Source organism: Hylobates moloch, unplaced genomic scaffold (genome assembly GCF_009828535.3).
Source record: "Hylobates moloch isolate HMO894 unplaced genomic scaffold, HMol_V3 SCAFFOLD_12, whole genome shotgun sequence".
In the NCBI taxonomy this organism is placed as follows: Eukaryota; Metazoa; Chordata; class Mammalia; order Primates; family Hylobatidae; genus Hylobates; species Hylobates moloch.
The window spans coordinates 95,933,552-95,959,500 of record NW_026652287.1 but is presented as its reverse complement, the minus strand read 5'-3'; the positions used below and the strand labels follow the sequence as shown (position 1 = coordinate 95,959,500).

Genomic DNA, 25,949 nt, shown 5'->3' with positions numbered 1-25,949 from the left:
CATGTAATCCCAGCTATTCTGGAGGCTGAGGTGGGAGGGTTGCTTGAGCCCAGGAGTTCAAGGCTGCAGAGAGCTATGATCAAGCCACTGCACTCCAGCTTGAGTAACAGAGTGAGACCCCTATCTCTTAAAAAAAAAAAAAAAAATAGCCAGCTGAGCACGGTGGCTCACATCTGTAATCCCAGCACTTTAAGGGGCTGAGGCGGGTGGATCACATGTGGTCAGGAGTTCGAGAACAGCCTGGCCAACATGGTGAGACCCCGTCTCTACTAAAAATATAAAAATTATCTGGGCATGGTGGTGGGCACCTGTAATCCCAGCTATTTGAGGGGCTGAGACAGGAGAATCACTTGAACCCGGGAGATGGAGGTTGCAGTGAGCCGAGATCGTGCCACTGCACTCCAGCCTGAGCGACAAGAGTGAGTCCATCTCAAAAAAAAAAAAAAAGAGCCACATTCCACAAGAGCATTTCTGCAAGAGGGGTGGTAAATACATAGAAGGCAGAGCAGGAGAGGGACGAGAGAGAGAAAGAAACCATCAAGCTACACTATCCAAAATGGTAGCAACTGTTTAAATTAATTTTTTTTTTTTTTTGACCAAGAGAGCAGAAGTGCAACAATCCCAGAGCAAAGCAAATGGTCCCTCTTCTCCTGAACTGTCTCAGGGATAAGCTGAGAGTGGTGATGTTGAGCTTAATTAGGACTTTGCTACTTTTCTATGTGAGGTGACAGGATTTTAAGAGTGACCTTATTCCTCCCTTCCACTGAGTCCTGCAGCTGGTTGTCGGGTGCTGCTAGTCACACCTTCCAAGTGTCCTCTTGCCTGGTGGTTAGAGAAAGGAAGGACAACTTCACCTTCCAGTCTCTATTTCAGTTGGGACCGTTGCTGGTAGTTTATGCTCCATTAAGTTGCCCAGGAACAGCCTTTACTGCAAACTGAGTTATGCGGGTCTCCAAACTTCCACCCCTATTCTTATGAAGACCTGAAGGTATTGTTTAATAAAAGATCTTTCTTGTAATAATCATGCTTATTTGCTTATATGTGAGTCTCTGATTCTCTATCATTAATTTTTTCACTTGTGATAAACTAGCAGAGATGGGTGATTTAGACAGGCAATAATCAGCCAGTACAATAAACTTTTAATTTAGGCTGGCTGCTCTGAAACCAAAAGACACAAATATGCAGAACAGGGTAGCACTCAGGCTTTAATCTAACTATTGCTCCACCCCACTCTGTATCACTGCCTTGTTAAATCTTTCTTCGGTATTTCTCCCTTCCCTTTCAATCCTACTCTTCAACTTGGTTGAGTTCCTTGATCACATCTTGCACTAAGTCCATTAGCCTCCCTAAAATATCCCTCCTCTAAGGTCAGTCTCCTTCAAAACACCCTTCAGCTGAATTCATTTGACAAATATTGAGCATCTACTGCCCTCAAAGAATTATGGTTAGTAGGGAGACACCTTGGTAAAATGAAATACATATAGATATATAGACACAGATACATAGTGAAATGTATGTATTGGTTAATGTTCCTTTGGTCGCAAATGATAGATAACTCGAGCAGGTTTAAGCCCAAAACGGGAATTTGTTAAAGAACAAAATCCAAGAATATGTCTTGAATTTAAGTGAGGCATGAATCAGAGGATCAAATAATGTCCCCAGCAGACTCTTTCCCACTCTCTCTCATTCCTTTCACTCTCTTTATTTTTGCTTCATGCTCAGGCAGTATGTGAAGTCTGCTGGCGGCTCCAGGCTTGCAATAAAAACTTGTGTTTCTTGCCAGCCGCTCATGCTCAGTCCCAGGATTCACTCTAGTTAGATGGACCTGGGTCACATGATCACCTCTGAACTGTAGCTCCTTAGTGCTCTGATTGATTAGACTTCAATCACATGGGCTACACCCAAAGTACGGGGTGGGGGTGGGATGGGTTGCTGAACTCTTGTCAGAGAAGGCAGAATAGAAGCTAGTGTTAAAAGAAACTGTTTAGACAAATTAAATTTAACAGAGTTTATTTGGGCAAAGAATGATTCATGAATCAGGCAGCACTCAGAACCAGAAGAGGTTCAGAAAACTCCACTTGGCAGTGTGAGCAATGAGCTTTTCTAGGCTGAACACAAAAGCCATGTAGAGAAACCACTTGATTGGCTACTGCTAGGCATCTGCCTTATTCGGCGTGGCCTCATCAATTGGGTGCTTATCATTGGCTGAAGCTTCTCTGTGATTGGCTGAAACCAGGCTATATGTTACAAAAATATACTCCTAAATTAGGTTTCAGTTTGTTTACATGCTATTAGGTTGCTGTTTGTTCCACAGAAACTCAAAATATAGAGAGAGCCTCTGGCCAATGGCCTCATACTTATTTAATTTAACACTAGGTAGATTAAAAACAACAAATATTTCTATAGTATGGGTAAGACATATTGAGAACACAATAAACAGGTGCCTAAATCTGTATGTGAGTCACAGAAGACAACATAGCAGAGGGTAAATCCGAGCTGATGCTTGAAAAAGGAGCAGGAGTTTGCTGACAGGCAGGGAAGGCCATGAGGATTGGGAGGGAAGGGGTCCCAGTGGCAAGAATGGCCTATGCAGAGTCACAAAAGAAAATAAACTGTGTGTCCATCGGACATGGCTTGGGTGTGTGTCCCCATCAAATCCATGTGGAATTGTAGTCCCCGGTGTCAGAGGTGGGGCCTGGGGGGGAGGTGATTAGATCATGGGGGCGGATTTCTCATGAATGGTTTAGCATCATCCCCTTGGTGCTGTTCCAGTGATAGTGAGTGAGTGCTTGTGAGATTAGGTTTTTTAAAAGTGTACATCACCTCCTCTCTAGCTCTCTCTTGCTCTTGCTCTCACTATGTGAGACACCTCGCACCCCCTTTGCCTTCCACCGTGATTGGAAGCTTCCTGAGGCCTCCCCAGAAGCAGAAGCCACCATGATTCCTGGGAAGCCTGCAGAACCATGAGCCAATTAAACCTCCTTTCTTTTCTTTTTTTTTTTGAGACGGAGTCCTGCTCTTTCGCCCAGGCCGGACTGCAGTGGCGCAATCTCGGCTCACTGCAAGCTCTGCCTCCCGGGTTCACGCCATTCTCCGGCCTCAGCCTCCAGAGTAGCTGGGACTACAGGCACCCGCCACCACGCCCGGCTAATTTTTTGTATTCTTTTTTAGTAGAGACAGGGTTTCACCATGTTAGCCAGAATGGTCTCATTTCCTGACCTCGTGATCCACCCGCCTCGGCCTCCCAAAGTGCTGGGATTACAGGCATGAGCCACCGCGGCTGGCCAATCTCCTTTCTTTGTAAATTACCCACTCTCAGGTATTTCTTTTTTCTTTTCTTTCTTTCTTTTCTTTTCTTTTTTTTTTTTTGAGATGGAGTCTTGCTCTGTCACCCAGACTGGGGTACAGTGGTGCAATCTCGGCTCACTGCAACCTCCGCCTCCTGGGTTCAAGTGATTCTTCTGCCTCAGCCTCCCGAGTAGTTGGGATTACAGGCGCCTGCCACCACACCCGACTAATTTTTGTATTTTTAGTAGAGATGGAGTTTCACCATAAGCCAGGCTGGTCTTGAACTCCTGACCTCATGATCCGCCCGCCTCGGCCTCTCAAAGTGCTGGGATTACAGGCGTGAGTCACCGTGCCCAGCTTCTTTTTTTTTTTTTTTGAGATGGAGTCTCGCTCTGTCACCCAGGCTGGAGTGCAGTGGCACAGTCTTGGCTCACTGCCACCTCTGCCTCCCGGGTTCAAGCAATTCTCTGCCTCAGCCTCCCGAGTAGCTAGGATTACAGATGCCCGCCACTATGCCTGGCTAATTTTTGTATTTTTAGTAGAGATGGGTTTTACCATCTTGGCCAGGCTGGCCTTGAATTCCTGACCTCATGATCCACCCGCCTCAGCGTCCCAAAGTGTTGGGATTACAGGCGTGAGCCACCGCGCTCGACAGGTATTTCTTTATAGCAGTGTGAGAACAGACTAACTCACCATCTTTTTGCACAAGGCAGAGAGCCAGATTAAAAAGGTAGGTTGTGGAGCCACATTGCTTGGTTTGAATCCCAGTTGAATCTTGGCTGCTTACTTAATTGCACCATGCGTCAGTTCACCATCTGTAAAATGGGAATAGGAATAGTACCTACCTCTCAGGCTGTTGCCAGGATTAATTGAAATGTGTTAATACACTTAACGTGCGTAGAAGAGGGCCTGGGATATAGGAAGTGCTAAAAACAATTGCTAAATAAATCCAATGAAGTAAAATAAAATTGGTGTGATTATTAATTCATGCTGTGCTACAACCTAGTTTAAAATAATGGCCTACAATTATTTGGTTCAATGCACTATAAATTTGGTTTAAAAGATCACAACAAAAGAACAACACGACTTTCTTGTGATCATTTATATAGGTAACATACAATCCAGTTCCTTCTCATATATAAATTTCCCTCTTTGTAGTCATAGTGTTTACACTGTTATCCCACAGTTCCACATTTTATAGGAAATGTAGTTTCTCCTTCCGGCTTTTGTTGCCTAAGGTCTAATATTGCAGACTTATTATAGCAAAATGTTGCTCAATTTAGCCCACCCAGTCTCATGAGACAACAGACTGACCCAAACAACCCCAAAGGAGAGAAACTGAACAGAACGCACATACAACCCACGCTGCCTTGTGTTCATTTTGTAAACGTCAAGCTCTGAAATTGGGTCAATGGTCTTGTTATCCTTTGTCTGTGAGTTACATTTTCTGCATTGTGTATGTGTTAGGAACTTTGATTAGATATTCTCTGTATATTTTATTCTTTGGAAATCTTCCAACCTCCACCCTTAAGTAACAATGACTTTTGAAATGGTCTAAGAAAAAGGAAAAATCTCATTTGCAATGTTTTGCGTGGTGAGGGGAAGAGAGGAAGTTAGAAAAACAGGCCTGTGGTGAGGCCAGTGTATAGGGCAGTGCTCTAAAAGGAAGTGTTCTGGGGTCTCATTGTCTGGGTTTGAACCCCAGACCTGCCTGTTCCAAGTTGAGTTGACTTGAGCAATTATTTATTGGAGCTTCTGTTTCTCCTCTGTAAAACAGAGATAATGCCTCATAGTGGCAGCCAGCTTCCAAGGGGTCTCCCAGTGATCACCCCTCCTGGTACTCATGGCTTTGTGGTGTGCCCTCCTATTGTATTGGGGTTGCTCTGTGTGACCATTGGAATATGACAAAAATAGTTGTATATTATTTTCAAGGCTCAATTGTATTAGCAAAAGGCAGCTTCCCCATGGCTGCCATTTCCTCCACTTTTAGAGAATGGGAAACTTCAATGATTCCCTGCCCTGATCACCAGGCCAGGGTAGACTAGACGGCCCCAGTGCACACAGATATCTTGTGTAAAATGTGAGGCATTCATTCTTTGGAAAAACACCTGGGGGTTCAATAAGTGTGTCTTAGTCCATTCAGGCTGCTATAACAAAATACCATAGATGTGGTAGCTTATGCACAACAGAAATTTATTTCTCATAATTTTGGAGGCTGAGAAGTCCACGATAAAGATGCCAGCAGATGTGATGTCTGGTGAGGGCCCATTTTCTGGTTTATAGATGGTGCCTTCTTCCTGTGTCTTCACATGGTGGAAGGGCATACAAGCTCTCTGAACTCCCTTTTGTAAGAGCACGAACTCCATTCACCAAAGGCCCCATCTGCCAATACCATCACCTTGGGGATTAGGATTTCAACATATAAATTTTGGGGGTGACACAAACATTTAGACCATAACAAAAGATGAGATTTTTCTGAATTTGCTTTTTGTTCCTAACTTTGCTTATAACTGTCAACCTCATAAGAAGTATTTTCCCTCTCAAATACCCATCCAAACTTTACACATTCATTCATTAGAGGTTTCCAAAGTAGTATGGACATAGGCATATGGCAATTATTTGGATGCAGGCAGAAACTATTAAATCTTTAAGATTATTTATGTAACTGGCTTCACAAGCATAATTTGTAACATAGAATTATAAACAACTATATTTTATTCTTCTGCTGTCCCTTTAATTTTTCTCAGTGAACTGGTATTTCCTCTGCCCCTGGATAAACCTTGCGCAGGCTCATGATTTTTCTGGATCCTCAGATAATTACAAGTTCTATGGTCATGTTTCATACATTGCAGCATTAATTTAGAAGTTAGAATGTAAGCATAAGTGAGTGCCTGAGTCAGCTAAGGCTGCCAAAACAAAATATTATAGACTGGGTGGCTTAAACAACAGATATTCATTTCTGACAGTTCTGGAGGCTGACAAGTTCAAGTTCAGACTGCGAGCAGATTCAGTGTTTGGCATGGCCCCTTTTCCTGGCTTGCAGATGGCCACCTTCTTGCTGTATCTTCACATGGCAGAGAGAGGAAGCTCTAGTCTCTCTTCTTCTTATAAGGGCACTGATTCCATCACAAGGGATCTATCCTCATGACCTCATCCAAACCTAATTACCTCCCAAAGACCTCACCTTGTAATACCCTCACATTGGGGGTTAGAGCTTCAATATATGAATTTGGGGGAGACTTAAACATTTAGTTCATAATATTCTGCCCTTTGTCCCTCTCAAAATTCACATCCTCCTTGCATTTAAAATACATTCATTCCATCTTAACAGTCTCAAAAGTCAACTCATTCCAGCATCAACTCTAAAGTTTAAAGTCTCATCTAAATATCATGTAAATCCAATGAGTGGGACTCAAAATTCACCCTAAGGCAAAATTCCTTTCCAACTGTGAATCTGTGAAACCAGACAAGTTATGTGCTTCCAAAATACAATGATGGAACAGGCTCAGGATAGATATTCCTATTCCAAAAGGGAGAAATTGAAAGGTAGAAAGGGGTGACAAGTACCAAGAAATCCAAAATCTAGAAGGCAAAATTCATTAGGCCTTAAAACTGAAATACAATTCTCTTTGGCTCAAAGAGTGCTCTGCCCTGTAGGCCCACTGGGGTGGTGGTCCTCCCTTCCAGAACCACTGGAAGGTATCACCCTCATCTTTCAGTGGGGTGTCCCTGCTTCTTCAGCTCAGTGTAGCACTCGCCACATGGCTCTCTGTGAGGGCCACACCCACATGAGTGCTGAGTAGCAGTCCCATTCTTTGAAACCAAGATGGAGGCAGCCTTGTTCCCAGGCGCCTGTGCACTCTGGGCCTGTGGTGGGAGTAGCAGCCCTGATGATGTCTGAATTGCCTTTGGGATCCTTCCTCTCTTTTCCTGAAGGATATTGAATATTCACAGGCTTACTTCTTTCCATCTTGTTTTCTCTTTTCCTGAAGGATGTTGCATATTCACAGCCTTACTTCATTCCATCTTGTTTTCTCTTTTCCTTTTAGTCCCAACTGGCAGGGGACTAAAGCATTATTTCTCCTGGAATAATCCCAACTCTATTTCTGGCTTCTGTTGAGATGGCTGATTAGGTCCATGGTTTATACTCACACTACTCTCCTTATCAAATGGGTGACCAGCCACACTCTTAATAATCTCTTCTTTTCTTTTCTTTTTTATTTTTTAAAATAGAGATGGGGTCTCACCATGTTGCCCAGGCTGGTCTTGAACTCTGGAGCTCAAGTGATATGCCTGCCTTGGCATCCCAAAGTGCTGGGATTATAGGCATGAGCCACCATGCCTGGCCTAACTCTTCTGAGCGTGGTTTCTCATTTTTTTTTGCAATAAGGACAGGCTAAGAATTTTCCAAATCTTTAAGTGCTGGTTCTTTTTTGATTAACAATTTCTTCTTCAATTCATTTCTCTCTTCTTAAATTTTACTATCAGTAGTCAAGAGGAACCAAGCTGCTCTTTCAGCATTCTGCTTAGAAATGGCCTCAGCCAACTATCCAATTTCATCGTTTGAAAGTTCTACTGTCCACAAAACACTAGAACATGAACACAATTCAGTAAGTTCTTTGCCGCTTTATAAAAAGGATTTTCTCCATTGTCCAATAACATGTTCCTCATTTCCATCTGAGGCCTCACAGAATAGCCTTTGCCACCTATATTTCTGATAGCATTCTGTTCACGATTATTTCTGCATCCTCAAAGAAGGAAGACAGAAGTTCTTTTTGAGTACTCACCAGAATCATCTTCAGCAATTTTTTCACAGCAACCTTGGCTTTTTCTAGCATGTATCTCAAAACTCTTTTAGCCTTCACCCATCACCCTGCATCATCACTGATTCCACATTTTTAGAATTTATTTTAATTAAAAAAGTGTATATAATGTAATTCAGAAGATCCAAAGATATTCCTTATGCACCATATGGATGCCGATTTCACTATGCAAATTTCACCATGCAAATTCTTCCTCCCTCTGAAATACTTTGGCCTTTATTATTATTATTAATTTGAGATTCAGGAGGTACATGTACAGATTTGTTACATGAATATATTGCATAATGCTGAGGTTTGGGCTTCTGCTGAACTGTCACCCAGTTCAAATGGTGAACATGAACATAGTACCCAATAGGTAGTTTTTCAACTCTCTTTCCTCCCTCCTTCCCTTTCCCCTTTTGGAGTCCCCATTGTCTATTGTTTCTATCTTTATGGCCGTGTGTACCCCATGTTTATCTCGCTCCCACTTACAAGCGAAAACATGCAGTATTTAATTTTGTTCTGCGTTAATTCACTTAAGATAATGGCCTGCAGCTGCATCCATGTTGCTACAAAGCTTTTTTATGGCTGTATAGTATTCCATTGTGTATATGTACCACATTTTCTTTTCCAATCCATCATTTGATGGGCACCTAGGTTGATTCCATGTCTTTGCTATTTTTATACATTTGTTACAGCAGCACCCATCCTGATACCAATTTCTGTCTTAGCTTGAGCTGCCATAGCAAAATAACGTGAGCAACAAGAAAGATTAGCAGACTTAATCATTCTCCTACCCCAAGGTAAGATGAGTGCATTAACAAACAAAACAAAATAATGATGACAAATAAGATCTGACAAAAGGTGCCCCCCATGCAAATCATAAGATGCTTATTTAAAGTAAGGATTTACATTGACCATTGTTAAGAGTAAACCTTGCCCTCAATGTATTTTGCATCTTGACATATGATTAATTAGCACATGTAAAGAATTTGCAAACATTTATTGAGGATGTGCCCACCTTTTTGCTGACATTGGTGAACAATAACAAAAATTAGAACCCCGTTTTTTATTTCCATGCAAGCCTCACTGCTTCCAGGAAGATGCCCACTGATGTCTCCATTGAGCTCCTACAGCGTTTGGGACTGGTCCACCTTGATACCCTTTAATTATTCAGTCTCCCACACTGATCTTTGGTGGTTTCATTTTAGTACCCACAAAAGGTGTCTGATAATTTGCCATAGGTGTGTTTATGCTTGCCATGAGTGCCCACTTCCTTTTGGCTTGGAGTTCAGGAGTTCTAGAATTGTCCCTCTCCAAGTGAAGACCAGGGAGTAGAGGATGAGGAGAGGGAGAAGAAAAGGTTGAAAAAAAAAAATCAAAGAACCTGGAAGGTTTGTTCTGTTAGATTTTGCAAAGAGCAGCAGAAAAAGCCAAATCTATCATAAAATATAACTTGATTTCTGATATTATATTATTCTAGTTCAATGATTCAATGAAATAAAGAGGAAGCATTTAAGGAGTGAGAGATGAGAAGTTCTGGGAAGCCATGCCCGCTTAGATAAGCAGCACCCTCAGCTTCCATGGTGCGTCTTTTTGTTCTGCCATCTTTCCTTCTTTTGTTCCTTCCTTTCTCCACTTCTGATTTTTATTCCTTTTGAATCTTTTGAAGACCTACTATGTTGTTTGTACTGAGCTGGGGGCTGCAATAGAGACAACAGAATTGTAAGGTATACCTGGAAGAAACTGCCCGCTCTACTTCTTTGGGAACAGAGTGAGAGAGGTATAAAGAAATAAATACAAACTAACCAGAAGGACAAGAAATATATACAGTCGATTCTCATGATTTGCAGTAACTATATCCTAGAAAGTTACCATAAACATTGCATTATTGAATCCTGAACCTTTGCTCCCAGGGGAAATATAGTAGGTTCCTCAGAGCCTCTGTTCACATTTTCGTCAATCAATACAAAATCTCATTGTATATGTTTTTCTGTTTAAAGACACTTTTGTAATATATAGTTGATTCATTAACATTGAAATCACAGCCAACAGCACTGTAACTCATGCTTGATGCAGCTTATCTAACACACACACTTCCTCCCTAAAGCACATCGCAGCCTTCTTGCACTTAACCCTAGACAGCACTTCAGCACCCACTTGGGGAACGTTTTAAACTGCAAAATCACCAACGAAAAGAACAAAAATGTGTAAACAAGGTGACACTAGACTGCAAAAAGGACACTTGTTTACAGTATAAGCGCAGAAGCAGGAAGGCAGAGGGTCACTTTGTTTAACCTCAGTTGAGACTGTGTGCCTCTGGAGACTCAAATTTTTCACAGCTCTGAGCGTGTCCAAGAGTAACCACAAAAGCTCTGTAAATATTGATTTTGGGATAACAAATAAATTTTGGCAAGTAGGCAAACTCGTAAACGCCAAATCCATGAATAATGAGGATTAACTGCATATATATATATGTATATATATATACATACACATACATACATACATACATAGGTATGTGAAGTTCACGTTCAGAAGAATTAATGACCAAAAGAGAGAAAAATACACTGGGAATATATCTATGGCAAAAGGGGGCAGTGAGCAGAGGTGAGAGAAGTGGGTATGGAGGGCCTTCCAGGACCGTGCATTGGTTGGATAGAGCTGAGTGGGGTGCAGGGTGTGTGTGAGGAAGAAAGGAGAAGGGGGCTGCTTTGGAAGCCAAGGGAAGCAGCTTGGAAGGGAGGAGGAGGCCAGGTCTGGGAGGTTTGCAGAAGTGCTCGGCTGGGTTTAAGAAATCCTGAGACACATGTGCAGGAGAGGGCAGAGAGTGAGTCAACCATGTGAGTCTCTTCCACGGGTTTACTCAACTCTGAATTTCAAATAAAAGCCTTTTGTAAGAAATGACAAAATAATAGTTCCTCAAACATGGATTTGTAGATGAGAAGAACGTATAGGAGGAAAGCATTTTGGGTTAGCCTTTGCTCATGAAAATGTTATTTCCATGAGCAAATAGAGATAACCTGATCTGTTGGCAGAGCAAGAGAAACTGGGCTCAAAGCCAACAAATATGACACAGAAATAGGACTTTTGAAAACGAAACCCTGCAAGCACTTATCAAAACCTACTTGTGCTTTAAGTCATCAGAACAAAAGGTGTAAGTACCTGCTGTGATGAAATATCACTGCCTACTTAGTGGGAAAAATGTAAGCTGAGCTGGAATCTCTGAGGCAGAAAGAAACAGGTACAACAAAGCTTGCAATCAGGCTTACTGGGAAAAGAAAAGAAAGTGAGCCAGAGGAAAATAAAGTATGATCAAGGCCAGCAGTTGTAAAGAAATTTTTCTTGTAACTTGAAAACAGCTTCCCTCCCTACTTCATCTACTTTTAACCCCTACCCAAGCTGGGGTAGGGAGAAGGGTGTAGGATTTGTGTCTACAACTACAGAATCAGGTTGCTGCAATGCAGTGAATGTTTCTGGCCTGGTGCAGGGATCTTAAAGGAAATCTCCTGCCAGGGTGCAACTGTCGAAACTTCAAAGCAGCATGACAAAACCTGGCTACAATGTGTTCACCAAAAGACACATACCAGAATGTCCATAGCAGCACCATTCATAATAATAACTCAGAACTGGAAATCATCCACATGTCTATCCATGGTTGAAAGGATAAGTAAAATCATGTTATATCCACACATGGAACACTGTACAGCAGTGAGAATGCACAGCCTAGATGTACACACAACATTATGGAGAAATCTTGCAAAAGGAATGTTGAGCCAAGGAGCCAGGCATGACAGAATATACTGTATGTGTCTGTTTATGCAAAGGAAAGATAAATAGGCGAACAGGTCAAGGTAATATGCTATTGGAAGTCAGGCAGTGGTTACCCCTAGGAAGCAGGATTTATAGAAACTGAAAGGGAACTTAAGGGAGGCAATAGTGCGGTGGTGGTAATGTTCTGTTTCTGATCTGGGTGCTGATTGCACTGGCATGCTCAGTTTATAAAGTTCAGTGAGCTATACACTTATAATATGTGCATTTTCATGAATGAATAGTATGCTTCAATAACAATGTTTTTAAAAGTGTTTACCATTAGTCGGGGGGGAGTGGGCTGGCAAGGGCATTCTGTATCACAAACAAACATACTGCCTGGTGGCATCACAGGACAAGGGCAGGTGCAGAAGGTGGCTTTTTCTTTGCTGCAAAGTCAACACAGAGTGAAACACTGAATAAAAGGATGCCTGGAACCTCATGTGAAATCTCATTCGCTCATTTATACATTTGTTCATTCATACAACAGACATGTGCTGAGAGGGAGAATATACAATCGGGGTCTTAAAGACACATCATGTAGTAGGGAAGGCAGACAAGTAAACTGACAATGATGCAGTGTGGTAAATGCTTTGTTGAGGATAACACTAGGGTATTAAGACAGTACTGATTTGAGGGTCCAGGGCAGCGGACCCCAAGAGGAGTCCTGATATGTTTGATTAACACTTGAACTGAATTTTCTCCAATGCCAAAAGTATTTCTTGAGCCTCTAAGGCAGTGATCTCATTTAAAATGCACACGGATCACCTGGGGATCTGGATAAAATGTGGATTCTGATCCAGTAGGTCAGGGCAGTCCTGATATCTGCATTTTTTTTTTTTTTTTTTTTGAGACAGAGTCTTACTCTGTTGCCCAGGCTGGAGTGCAGTGGCGTGATCTCGGCTCACTGCAAACTCCACCTCCTTGGTTCAAGCAATTTTCCTGCCTCAGCCTCCCAAGGAGCTGGGATTATAGGTGTGCGCCATGCCTCAGACTCAGCCTCCCAAATAGCTGGGATTACAGGTACGCACACCATGATGCCCAGCTAATTTTTGTATTTTTAGTAGAGACGGGGTTTTGCCATGTTGGTCAGGCTGGTCTCGAACTCCTGACCTCAAGTGATCCGCCCATCACGGCCTCCCAAAGTGTTGGGATTACAGGCATGAGCCACTGCCCCCGGCCAAGATCTGCATTTCTGATGAGGCTTCTAGGAGGTGCAGATGTTGCTGATCTTCAAACACGCTTTGTGAGACCCAAGAGAGAAGGCCATGTGATGGTGGGCACTGTCTGGCTCCAACTCAGGACAGCTTGACAGACTATTTGGTTCAGGCCAGTCCCTCCCAAGGACACAAGCAGAGAAATAAAAGAACTGTGTGGGAGGAGACACGGGTGGCTGGGGGTGCTTTCCAGACTCTGCAGTCAACCATGGGGTGGGGTGGGGTGCCAGAAAGGGATCTGGGAGGAGACCACTTACGCTATTTTACAAAATTGGCAGAACTGTTTCTCATGCTTCTTTCATTTTGGCCTTCCCAGCTGCTCAAACCTTGAGTTTTTTTATTTTTTATTTTTTTGAGATGGAGTCTTGCTCTGTCACCAGGCTGTAGTGCAGTGGTGCGATCTCAGCTCACTACAATCTCTGCCTCCTGGGTTCAAGTGATTCTCCTGCCTTAGCCTCCCAAATAGCCGGAACTACAGGTGTGTGCCACCACGCCCCACTAATTTTTATACTTTTAGTAGCGATGGGTTTTCACCATGTTGGCCAACATGCTCTTGATCTCCTGACTTGGTGATCTGCCCACCTTGGCCTCCCAAAGCGCTGGGATTACAGGCATGAGCTGCCATGCCCAGTCCCAAACCTTTTCTTGACATGCAGAACAGACTGGAGATGTGACTATAAATATAGAATTCATGCACATGGCTGCACAAGGAAGAAGAAATTTCACAGAAGATGGAGAAACTGGTCAGGATTGCCTCAACTATGTTGTAAGGTGAACATTAAAAACGTGGCTAAAATCATTTCTTCTATTTGCTCACACACTGAAGGGAGGAAGAGAAGGGTGTCACATGCACTTTGTTCTCTTGGCGAGGCAGATTCTACTAGACTCTAGCCCAGACTGGAGGGTGGGGGGCACAGTCCTGAAGGGGAGGAGGAGAGCCCTGCCAAGGTTGTGGGAAGAGTGGGAGTGGGAAGGGCATGCAGGCTCAAGGAAGGGCAAGAGAGTGCAGAGAGCTTGAACACCTTGGTTCAGCATGGCTGATGCAGGGCGTATTGAGCCACTCAAGTGGAAGCTGCAGAGCCCCGTGGGGCCAGTGGTAGACACTACGAAGTCCACAGGAAGTCAGCAAGGGCTGTTTTTGTTTGTAGTTTGGGATTCCAGTGACCTTTAGTTTTTTCATATCAATAAATAACCTTTTGACTGGGAAATATATTCACATTAAAATTCAAAAGGCTTACAAGATTATTCAGTTGAAATATCTCCTTCTCACCTCTGTTCCTTGGCCTTCCTTCTCTGTCCACACAGGCAAACAATACCATGAGTTTCTTCAGCATCCCTCCAGAAGTATTTTATGTAGATATGAACACATTTTTAGAATAAATTCTCTTCCCCCTTTTTACACAAAACAGTGAGTCATCCATAGTCAGAATTTCATCAGGCTTCCTGACCACACTGCTCCTTTATTTTTCCAGACGTCACTTGTCATCCAAGACACGGACTTCCTTGGTTTTCCTTCTTCATCAAGGATCACGAGGTCAGGAGGTTGAGACCATCCTGACTAACATGGTGAAACCCCGTCTCTACTAAAAATACAAATCATGACGTTATTCTTGACTTTCTCCGAAGGGATAGAACTTGTCCCTCTAGAATTTCATGTATTGTTTTCCTTGGGCCTTAGTCTCCTCTTAACACCATGTTGTCTTAGGTCATTAGTATAGCTGGGTACTAGAGTATAAATTATCCAAGAGGTAAGACAGAACCTTCCCCAATTATTTTCTAGGTAGCACAGTGTAGTAGAATGCATTTAATAAATATCTGCAAATTACATTGACTATTTCAAGAAAGGAAAGGTATATGTAAAGGAAGGGGAAAAAACAATGTAAAGTCTTTTTGCCCTTTTAAGGGAAGCATTTGTGCAACAATTGAAACTTCCCATAAATGCATTTCAAAACATATCTTTGCTAATGTTGCCATTCTTTTTAGAGGCCTGATTTGGTGTGACTTGTTTTGCTGTACAAACCGTGGTTGCTTCTCATTTCCCAGGTTGTCCTAAAAGCTCTTGCTAACACAACAAGGAAAAATAACATTACAGTGGTTAAAATAGACAAAATAAAAGCCAACAGCAATAATCATATTAGCTAACATGTAACAAATGCCCAATCTGTGCCAATCACAGTGCTAAGCAGTTCCCATACTTTATGTCATTTTATCTTTTCAACAACTCCACTAGCCACAGGTGCCTCAATTATCCTGAGGGGATTGAGGGATTAAGTAACTTTTCCAGGTGAACAGCAGTGCTAGAATTCTTCCTGTTCATATGGCTCTATAAATATAGGTATTATTTCTTTTCATAATATTTTATATAGATCATCTTTTCATCTTTAAGTTTCCTTTGGTAACTAGACCCTGATATTACCCTTATTATTATTATTATTATTATTATTATTATTATTATTATTTGTAGAGACAGGGATTCACCATATTGCCCAGGCTGAACTCGAACTACTGGGCTCAAGCAATCCACTTGTCTCAGCTTCCCAAAGTGCTGGGATCACCGGTGTGGGCCACTGTGCCCAGCCTTATCCTTCTTTTATAGATGCAGTGGAAAGCCTCATTTTTTGAAGCATTCTCAATTTCCCATTGGATATCAATAATACTCCAATTGCTTGTAAATTGTGAATTTTGTACATTCTATATTTGGGGCGAGTGGTATCTCAGAAAACATTTCCTACTGTAATTTATTTTTTGATTAATATATTAATGGAGGAATTTATTTGTGGTTGCCTGTGGATATTTTTATTTAAACACAAGTGGCATAAACTCTGTGGGTTCCTGGTAATCAATAATAGAAGATGATGATAATGACGTTCTTATTAAAACAAACTATCCTTTCTCCATACTAGATAAAGAAGATGATTTGATTGTGTATTATTTGACTAAATGAATTCTATGGTATCTATTGTATTGTATTTGTCACCCTAGATTTGGTGACCTCAAAAAACGTTTGCATCTCTGCATGGTGGCCTGCACCTGTAATCCCAGCACTTTGGGAGGCCAAGGCAGGTGGATCACTTGAGGCCAGAAGTTTGAGACCAGCTTGGGCAACGTGACAAAACCCCGTCTCTACAAAAAAATATAAAAATTAGCCAGGCATGGTGGCGGGCGCCTGTAGTCCCAGCTACTCGGAGGCTGAGGCACGAGAATCGCTTGAGTCCAGGAGGTTAAATGTGCAGTTAGCCATGATCATGCCACTGTATCCAGCCTGGGCAACAGGACACTTGCCAAAAAAATCCGAAAATGCAAATGTTGATGACAGATTCTTACACCCTATGAATTAGGACCTATGCATGTGTGAGGTATTAGATTTCATAGTTTGGGATTTTTTTATTTTGTTTTCCTTTGGCTTGCAGGGGCCAACACAAGGATATCCAGAAATACAGCAGTTTTTTTTTGTTGTTGTTGCTGGAGCTAAATTTCGTCACTTTTGATAGAGAATTGAACCACACCAGCATGCTCAACCCATCAACTATCCCTCACACCTCTGAAATCTTTACTTTCTTCTTCTTCTCTACCTTTTTGCCTCTGAGTCGATCCTTCTGCAGAAACTTTCCTCTTCTGCAGAAGCCCTTTTACCTGTATATCTAAACATATTAAAGTTTTCTCTTGCCCTAAAAAGCAAAAATTAAAAAAACACTTTCTCGGCCGGGCGCGGTGGCTCACGCCTGTAATCCCAGCCCTTTGGGAGGCCGAGGCGGGCGGATCACGAGGTCAGGAGATGGAGACCATCCTGGCTAACACGGTGAAACCCCGTCTGTACTAAAAATACAAAAAAAAATTAGTCGGTCTTGGTAGCGGGCGCCTGTAGTCCCAGCTACTCGGGAGGCTGAGGCAGGAGAATGGCGTGAACCCGGGAGGCGGAGCTTGTGTGAGCCGAGATCGCGCCACTGCACTCCAGCCTGGGCGACAGAGCGAGACTCCGTCTCAAAAAAAAAAAAAAAAAAAAATGCTTTCTCAATGCTGCATTCCTCTCTAGCTTCCCCTTTATCTTCCCTTCTCACGTTGGCCAAGCAACTTGACAGTGGTTTATGCTCCACCTCCCTCTTCTCTTCATTGCTTAATCCACTACTCTCTGGCTTCTATCTTCAACCAAATCACGACAGTCAACAAAATCACCACCTTCCCCACTCTCACCCCACTGCCAAATCTAGAGAATTTTCACTTCTTACTTCGGTGGTCCTCTGGACTGCATCTGGCATTGATGGTTGGCTCTTTCTGGTTTATTTCATGGGTTTCTCTTCCTCTAGCCCTTTTTAAAACAATAAATTCTGGTGTTCTCTCAGCTTCCAGTCTGTTTTCATTACCCTTCTCTTTACACACTCTTCTTGGGTTGAGCTTACCCACTGTCATAATGTCATCCACCACGTTATGTGACGTGGTCATGTCTACCTGACACTTCCCCAGAGCTATGGTCTTAAATATCCAAGTGACCCATGGACATCTCCACTTCGACTCCCATAGGTTCTCAAATTTCATATGTCCAAAATTGAATTTAGCGTCTTCCCCTTAAATCTGTCTGATTTAGTTTGAATATATGTCCCTACCAAATCTCATGTTGAATTATAATCTCCAGTGTTGGAGGTGGGGCCTGGTGGGAGGTGTTTGGGTCACGGGGGCAGATCCCTCATGGCCTGGTGCTGTCCTCACCACAGTGTCTTGTGGGATCTGATTGTTTAAGTGTGTGGCACCGGCCCCGCAATCTCTTGCTCCTGCTCGGGCCATGTAGAGGCCTGCTCCTTCTTCACCTTCTGCCATGATTGTAAGCTTCCTGAGGTCTACTCGGAAGCATACCGGAGCTATGCTTCTTGTACAGCCTGCGTAACTGTAAACCAATTAAACCTCTTTTCTTCCCAGTCTCAGGTATTTATAGCAATGCAAGTACAGCCTAACATACTATCCTCTTCATATAGACTACTACCTCTGGTTAATGACTAGCCAGCCACTGAAGCCGAAAGCCTGGGCCCCCTTTGTCTCCTTTCAATCTGTGAATCCACTTATCTAAGTATTCCTTCCATTCATTCCTTCCTGTCTATCCTAACTTACTACTTACCTATGTCAGGCCCCCAGCATCTTCTGATTGAGCCATTTTAATAGTTTCCTAAATCTCCTGCTAATGGTTTTGATAGCGCATTTTATAACATGAGTCTGACCATGCGTTATCAGTCCCCTGCTGAAAACACTTCAGTGGGTCCCCCATTAATGCACCCAGGATTAAAAGGCCACCTGTTTAAGGTCCTTCGAAACCTAGCCTCTTCCAATTTTTCCAGTTTTAATTTTGAGGCCCCACCCTAAAGGCAAGGCATCCTTCAGTCCTCCTTCACCTGCCACAAGGGCCCCAGAGCTGAGCTAGATGTCCCAGCTCTGCACTCCCATTGCGACCAGTGCATAACTTTCATAGAAATTCATTAGTTTCTAAGATGGGAACGTTGGCTTTCTCCGTTTGAGAGATGCAGGTTCTGGGGATGTACATAATAAACACTCAAACTGACAAAACAACTGTTAAAACCTTGAATTACTTACTTACAGCTGAAGGAAAAACAACTCTCGTGCCTCCCCGTCGGGGAATCGAACCCCGGTCTCCCGCGTGACAGGCGGGGATACTCACCACTATACTAACGAGGAACCGCACAAAAGAAAGTTTTCTGATAGGCCTTTTCTACGTTTTTGCTCCGCCCCGCCTTCGCTACATGCAACCACTAATGAACCTGATTTTCTTATGTTTGCCACTACAATTTCCACGGAAGTTAAACAGAGCCAAAATGGTAGTGTTCAGTTCTATCTCCCCCTCCATTTCTCATCATTTCCCTCAGGCCACCCTTCTTCTAACTGCCCCGACTCCCCTCCTCTTCTTCAGCTCCAGGAGCACTCTCGATCCGCCTCAACACCCCTAACACACACGCTCCCAGGTAGCAAAGCGCCCGCTTGCCGCGCGGCACCATGAAACTTGTAGTTCCTTCACCCATCCCCCAACGCTCGTCTGACTTTAAGAAACTTCCTTTCCCGGCGTGCACCGCGAATCCCTCCTCCTCTTCTTTACCTCTCTCCCTCCTCCTCAGGTTCTCTATTGACGAGTCTGGTAGCTGATCGTTGGGCTGTAGGTCGCTGTGCTGTGTGATCCCCCAGAGCCATGCCCGAGATAGTGGATACCTGTTCGTTGGCCTCTCCGGCTTCCGTCTGCCGGACCAAGCACCTGCACCTGCGCTGCAGCGTCGACTTTACTCGCCGGACGCTGACAGGGACTGCCGCTCTCACGGTCCAGTCTCAGGAGGACAATCTGCGCAGCCTGGTACAGTGGGGCGCCTGCCCAGTGCCCGCCTCTCTCGGGCTCCCTGCCCCTCGCCCCTAGTCCTTGCGGGCTCCCGGATCCCGGCTCACCCCGCCGCTGTCCCTGCCTGGCCCCACGTCCCCGTCTGCTCTTCTGTAGCCCCCATCCAACTCATGTTGTGCACTTCAGCCCCCAGATCTCCCACAGCACCCCCTCTCAACCCCACTTACGCTTCTGCATCCCTTCCCTCATCCCCCACTTATACGTATGTCTCCTCCGCCCCTCTCCCGGATCCTCTCTCCGAGGTCCCTGGGCACATCCAGCGCCTCGTCCACTCCTCTCAACTCACCCAGCCCTTAGGTGTCATCTTTGCAGTAGCCCCCATAATTTTAGTTCCTGGCTCTAATTACCCCATGGCCTCCCCATTGCTTCGGCCTGCGGCCCAGAACCCCCTTCTTCAGGCCCCAGACTTTTCCCAGCCCCCAGCGCACCTTCCTCAGTCAACAATCTTACCCAAGTCTCAGATCCCATGTCCTGTCGATCCCTGATCCCACGGTTGCCTCCCGGGAACCCTTATTTCAATCCACAGGTCTGCAGGGCATCACCCATCCGTCTCCCTCCTAGTTCCCTGGATCTCCCTGCTAGTCGTTCTCAAGCCTCTTAGGATTCCCAGCCCCGGCCGGGCAGGCCTCTTCTTTCCGCCCTACTTTGAAACTAACAGTCCCTGCTTGCTAACTCTAGGCTCAGCTCTCTCTCTTCAGGGTCCTTTCTACTTTTTAATCTTCTCAACTTTCTTATCTTCTAATAATTTAAGAACGGATAGGACATTCGAGTTTTCTAAGGATGATTCAATACGTTTTATTAATAGTTGGTTCCAAGGAGCCAAGTAGTTATTTCACTTAGAAAACACATACTTCTACAAACTCTATAACCATTGGAATGAAGAAAGGTTGTAGATTCATGGAATATTATTCAATGATTTTATCTGTATCATAACCTATATTTAATGTTCTTGCTCAAATTGCCCTTTAGTATTTGGTTTATACCTTTCACCTGAAGAATTTCATAGAAGAGCATTTTAAAAATAAGAGGGTCATGAAAAGACAGCCAAATTCGGCTTCTTCACCAGGGCAGGATGCTACATGTGTATTTTACACAGTGTAGCATGGTGAAATCTACTAAAGCATATCAATAAGCAATCAGATCAGATCGGGCAGATAAGAATTGGTGGCTTTCAGGCCTCTTTTTCCTACTTTTGTAGGAAAGATCTGCATTTTGATTTCATTAATATGAACTAATAAGTACTTTCTTACTTTGTCCTTCAACATTTTGCTGAACTAATTGATTTGAAAAATAGGTCGATTCTTCTATGTACTGATACGTAATCAACAAAAGTACTATAAGAAAGAAAATAAAGATATTATAAGCAGGAAGGCATCTATTTCCTTGTAGATCGCACTTTGGTCTTCTTGAAGTACCATGCTATCTTTAATTGCAGTAGCAACTTTGCATGGGCAGGGCTGAAGTCCTATTTCAATGCAGTTTCAAAACTAAACACCGCATGTTCTCACTCATAAGTGGGAGTTGAACAATGAGAACACGTGGACACATGGAGGGGAATATCACACACCGGGGCCTGTCGGAGGTAGGGGCCTAGGGGAGGAATAGCATTAGGAGAAATACCTAATGTGGCTGACGAGTTGATGGGTGCAGCAAACCACCATGGCATGTGTATACTTATGTAACAAACCTGCACATTCTGCACATGTACCCCAGAACTTAAAGTATAATAATAAAAAAAGAAAAACCACACCGTGGGACTGCCATATTTGAACATGTGTTTATATGTCCTACATTCAAAAGTACTAGAGATTTAAAAATTAAGCAATTCAGGAAACTTGTGTTCAGATGTGAATAATTCCAAACCAACACCGAGGTTGCTAGTGGAAGAAATTTAAAGAGGTTTTTCTAATATATGAACAGCAAATTCTTCCTTGAATCTTTAGCTGCAACCTATATTTCAGAAGAAATATTCCAATTGGTTTAAGATATAATAAAACCTTGACTAAGCCCCAAACCCACTCAAAGCTCTCAGTTAACTGGAAAGTTTTTGCTCTTCAACTTTATTTTAAAAAATTAAATTATAAACTATGCTGAAAAAAATAGAAGAATGAAAATTTTTGTAGCTTTTTGCTGCTTAATGTGACCCTCACACTTACCTTTGTTTTGTAAAATAAAAACTTAAAAAATTTATTATTTGAAGTTCAGGTGTACATATGCAGGTTTGTTACATAAGGTAAACTTGTGTCATGAGGGATTTTTGTACAGATTATTTTGTCACCCAGGTATTAAGCCTAGTACCCATTAGTTATTTTTCCTGATCCTTTCCCTTTTCCTACCCTCCACCCTCCGGTAGGCCCCAGTGTGTTCCCCTCTGTGTGTCCATGTGTTCTCATCACTTTTGTAAAATAAAAACTTTACCTCTGTTCCATAAGTAAGCAAGAGTCAGGATGTTTAAATCTTGAAAAGAATGTCCCAATCTAAAAATCTGCCCATTGTTTTTACATTCCCCAAATCTAGAGAAAAGTAAGATTTTAAAATTGTGATTTCTGGTTGGCATGTCTGTTTAGCAAATTAGAGCCTGGAATTATAATAATGTTAGATGTTATACAAGGAAGGCAACTTGTAGTACAAAATAACATGTTTATAATTGTTTGCTTATTTATGACAAAAGCCTTAGACCAGGAGCTTATCCTTATTAATTAGTTAATTAATATTTATTTAAGGTTAACCTGTTTCTTTCCTCCACTAGATTGGGGACTCTTGAATGTAGAGACTGTGTTTCATAACTCTTTGTATCTCAACTTCCTAGTATAGTCTATGTCTGGCATGTAGAGGACATTCAAAAGTTTGATTAATGGATGATTTCAATTAGAAAACAGTGCCTAAGTTTAACATGGGCTACACTGATAATAGTGCCAGCTGTACTTCAGAGGTGAGACGGGAAGACCCAGTGCCAGTGCTGAATCAGGAGAGATGTCATGTCTTCTTTTCATGTCTTCTTTTCCTCTCCATGCTTAGAGTTTGTGATGTTGAGGAATGCTGAAGGAGCCTTAATCGGACAAATTCTAAGCTTTCTAAAATTCTTTTCAAGTTTTGGGTTATTTACACTGAAGTTTGATCCTCCAAATTTATGATAACTTTCACACATTTGTTTCTTTTCACTGAAACTTTCAGAAATGTTTAGGTGTTCTTTTGGTTAGTGGCTCAAGAGGTTTTAGTGCCATGGCCAAGGCAGAAGCCAGCAGTTAACAATAGGTAGTTCTGACTGCAAACCATCTTGTCTTCACTAAGTGAATGGCTCAACTGGGAATCAAATCAAGGTGGTTTTTTAGTTTTAGTTTTGTGTTTCACAATAAACCTATGTTTTTTTCCCATCATATCCCTGCACATAGCAAGTAGAAAATGTAAATTTAGACATCATAATGAGGCATAAAGCTTTTTTAGAAAAAAACTCTGCTTTGTTCTAGAAAGGACTGAGACTGCTTGAAGCAACATATATAGTATAAGATTAAAAATAAATAATTTGCAGGAAGAGACAATAAGAATAGGAGAAACAAAACCCATGGCATAAAGCCCTCTATACTTTAAAAGAAGTGGGCCACAAGGTTGACATGGAGCTTCCTACCAGCCTGTGCAAAAAAGGAATCAGATATCTATTCCATGTCAACTGACCAGCTACTGAGAAGTACAACTGTTTTTTTGGGGGATGGAGGGTATTGTTCAAAGAGGATACTGTGAAACATAGTAAATTATATCCTATAATTAGTAGAGCTGTTGATGCTTAACACATGTTTCTTAAAAAGTACCAAATCCAACTTGTCAACGATCCAGTTTTCTTTATTTTTCTTTCTTATTACAGTTTTTGACTTTTTTTTAAATAACATCGCTGAAATTTGAAGGGGAATTTTAAACAGTAGTTTGCAAATGATAGTTGAGGCTTAGGACTTGAGATAATACAGCTTAAACATTGCATTTTTTGTTTTCTCTTGGTCTAGGACCTGCTTCATGCATTAATTGACACCTAGTGTTTTTGAGGCAGAGTGCTAAACCCTGGGAATACAGACCTAAGTAACATTCTCTGTTTTAGAACCCTTAGTCTAATGGAAAAAGAAATCATTATAATGCAGTACAGTAAGTATTATAGGAAAGGGTAGGGCCAACTGCTATAACAAACACAGGGGATATCAAAAAGTTTCACAAAAAATAGTTGTCACTATGACACTTCTGATTCTGAACAGATTTGGAAAGTTTAGCCAATATAGAAAACAGAATATGTTCCACTGGGAAATGACCCAGTTAATTCATCTATATAAGCATGTGTTGTTATAAATGCAAGATACTCAAATCAAGTTTTTAAAAGAAGTTAGCTATTCTGAATAGCTATTCAGAACTAGGTACTAGAGTATGAAGAGACTAGAGAGGTACTAGAATATGAAGGAGTAACCCTATTATTTTAAATAAGATATAAACTGTATCTTCTACTAATTTAGAGTAAGGATAACAGATGAGGTACCCCCAAAAGAAAGTACCCAGGGGCAGCTGGGAAATGGCTGGTTCTTGGCCTTACATGTAGCCAGGCCAGATTTCAGAAAAGGACAAAAATAATGCCAGAGGAAGGGAGATCTGATAGAACGCAGTTCTACCAGTCCAGGGCCTGACCTGGGTTAGTGGTGGAAAGAAAGGAAAAGTATGAAGACACTGTGAAAGAACAACTTTTAAGTGGCTGTGTGGGATTGGGAAATGGGATCAAACCTTAGGTAACTGGAAGAGTTCTTGTAACAGAATCAAGAAATCTGGGGAGAAAGCTGATTCAGGGAGGATAAAAATCATTTTTGGAATTTTTAGAAGGCTATTCAATGTATGGTGCTATGTCCCATGGAGATGTTGAGCAGGCAATTAGACTGAGGTCCTGGGGAGGGAATACAACTGTAGAACTAGAATGGCAGGCATCTTCACAGAGATACTAGCTGAAGATGTGGGCATGAGTAAGAGCTAGGGAGTGAGGGATTTGGGAAGAAAATCAAAGGACCGGGGCTGGAACATTGGGACATATCCATATTTTTGAATTGGAATAAAGGAGGGGAAAGGAAAAAAACATTAGACAAATAGAGAACCATTTATGATGTATGTGTACAGGCAAAGAAGCGAAGGAAGGGGTTTTAACCAGATGACATTGTCCATAACGGCTGTGAGTAGACAGAGGTCAAGGTTATTGGACAGAAAAGACTTTGTTGATCGGGGTGGGGGCTGCCCTTTCAATAGCAAAGGAGCTAAAAGCCAGATGGAAGAAGGGGAAAGGGAGGATGATTAATGAGGAAGTAGAAGTAGCAGTCATAGCAGTCATAAACTGCCTTGGAGTTTAAGGAAGGAAGGAGGAAAAGTAGAATAGTTAGTGGGTAGATCCATCAAGTAGAATTTTGTTTATGTTGTTAGGAAACAGTCTTGTGGCATAGGAAGGTTCAAGATTCTAGGACAAGAGATTAGTTGAGAGATAGTTAAAGAGTATGATTTCTAGGGCTCAGGATTTTGGGGGATAGAAAATACTCTGACACTTGATGCCACTCCTTCATGCCCAAAGCAGTTGTCCTTAATTGGCCATGTCAAGTAGATATGGTCTCCCAATCCTCTGCAGGATCATTTGGTCTGAGTTGCCATACCAGGTTGGGCTTTTTCTAGATACACAACCACAGTAATATACAGTCTGCTGATTTGCTTAACGAACATGAAGTTTGAAAGTACATGAGTTCTAGGAGGAAATATATTGTGTAATGTATTGAGGAGCCAGAGTGAAAGAAACAAGTTATAGGTAAAGTTTTTCATAATAGAGAAAATTTTAGGAGTCAGAAGCAAACATATTTTGATTTAGATTTGACTTTTACTTAAAGCCCAAAATTTGTGTGACTGTCCTAGGGTTACTTAACAATATATATGCAAATCTTAGAACCCAAAAATTTTCAGGATGCTTAGAGTCCCAAAAAATGAGACCTAGACTAGCTTTTGACTCTTTAATTCTTCTAATTTCACTCTGTATTTTACTCTCCACAAGCAACTAGTTGTTGTAGCCTAATACGAGTTTTTTCTGGCAAATGACACTATTTTCTTACTATTTAAAAATATTAATTTTAGGTTTTGGATACAAAGGACCTTACAATAGAAAAAGTAGTGATCAATGGACAAGAAGTCAAATATGCTCTTGGAGAAAGACAAAGTTACAAGGGATCACCAATGGAAATCTCTCTTCCTATCGCTTTGAGCAAGTATGAATGCTATGATCTTTCTCTTTTACAGCTAAATAATGGGGAAACATATTTTTAACTAATTTAAATATTTTTTCTTTTTAAATTTTAGTTTGTAAATATGTAATGATTGGTATACTACTTCTCTTGATCTTCTGTTCAGGTTAAAGTTGATACAGCAGTTAAAATTATATATACTTAAGATACTAAA

The 25,949-nt window shown here is 42.1% G+C and overlaps 1 protein-coding gene and 1 non-coding gene across 3 annotated transcripts in view; one reads left to right on the top strand and one right to left on the bottom strand.

Annotated features, from left to right (window-relative positions):
- Positions 1-18,724: 18,724 nt before the first annotated feature.
- Positions 18,725-18,796, bottom strand: TRNAD-GUC (transfer RNA aspartic acid (anticodon GUC)). Its single transcript has one exon. It is a non-coding gene; the product is annotated as a tRNA-Asp (tRNA).
- A 419-nt stretch (positions 18,797-19,215) lies between these two features.
- Positions 19,216-25,949, top strand: part of LTA4H (leukotriene A4 hydrolase) — a 34,656-nt gene continuing 27,922 nt past the window's right edge. For both annotated transcript variants that reach the window (XM_032170946.2, XM_032170947.2), the window contains exons 1-2: positions 19,216-19,460; positions 25,629-25,759. In XM_032170946.2, the coding sequence (XP_032026837.1) occupies positions 19,302-19,460; positions 25,629-25,759 (290 nt within the window). In that variant the 5' untranslated portion in view covers positions 19,216-19,301. The remainder of the gene's footprint in view (positions 19,461-25,628; positions 25,760-25,949) is intronic.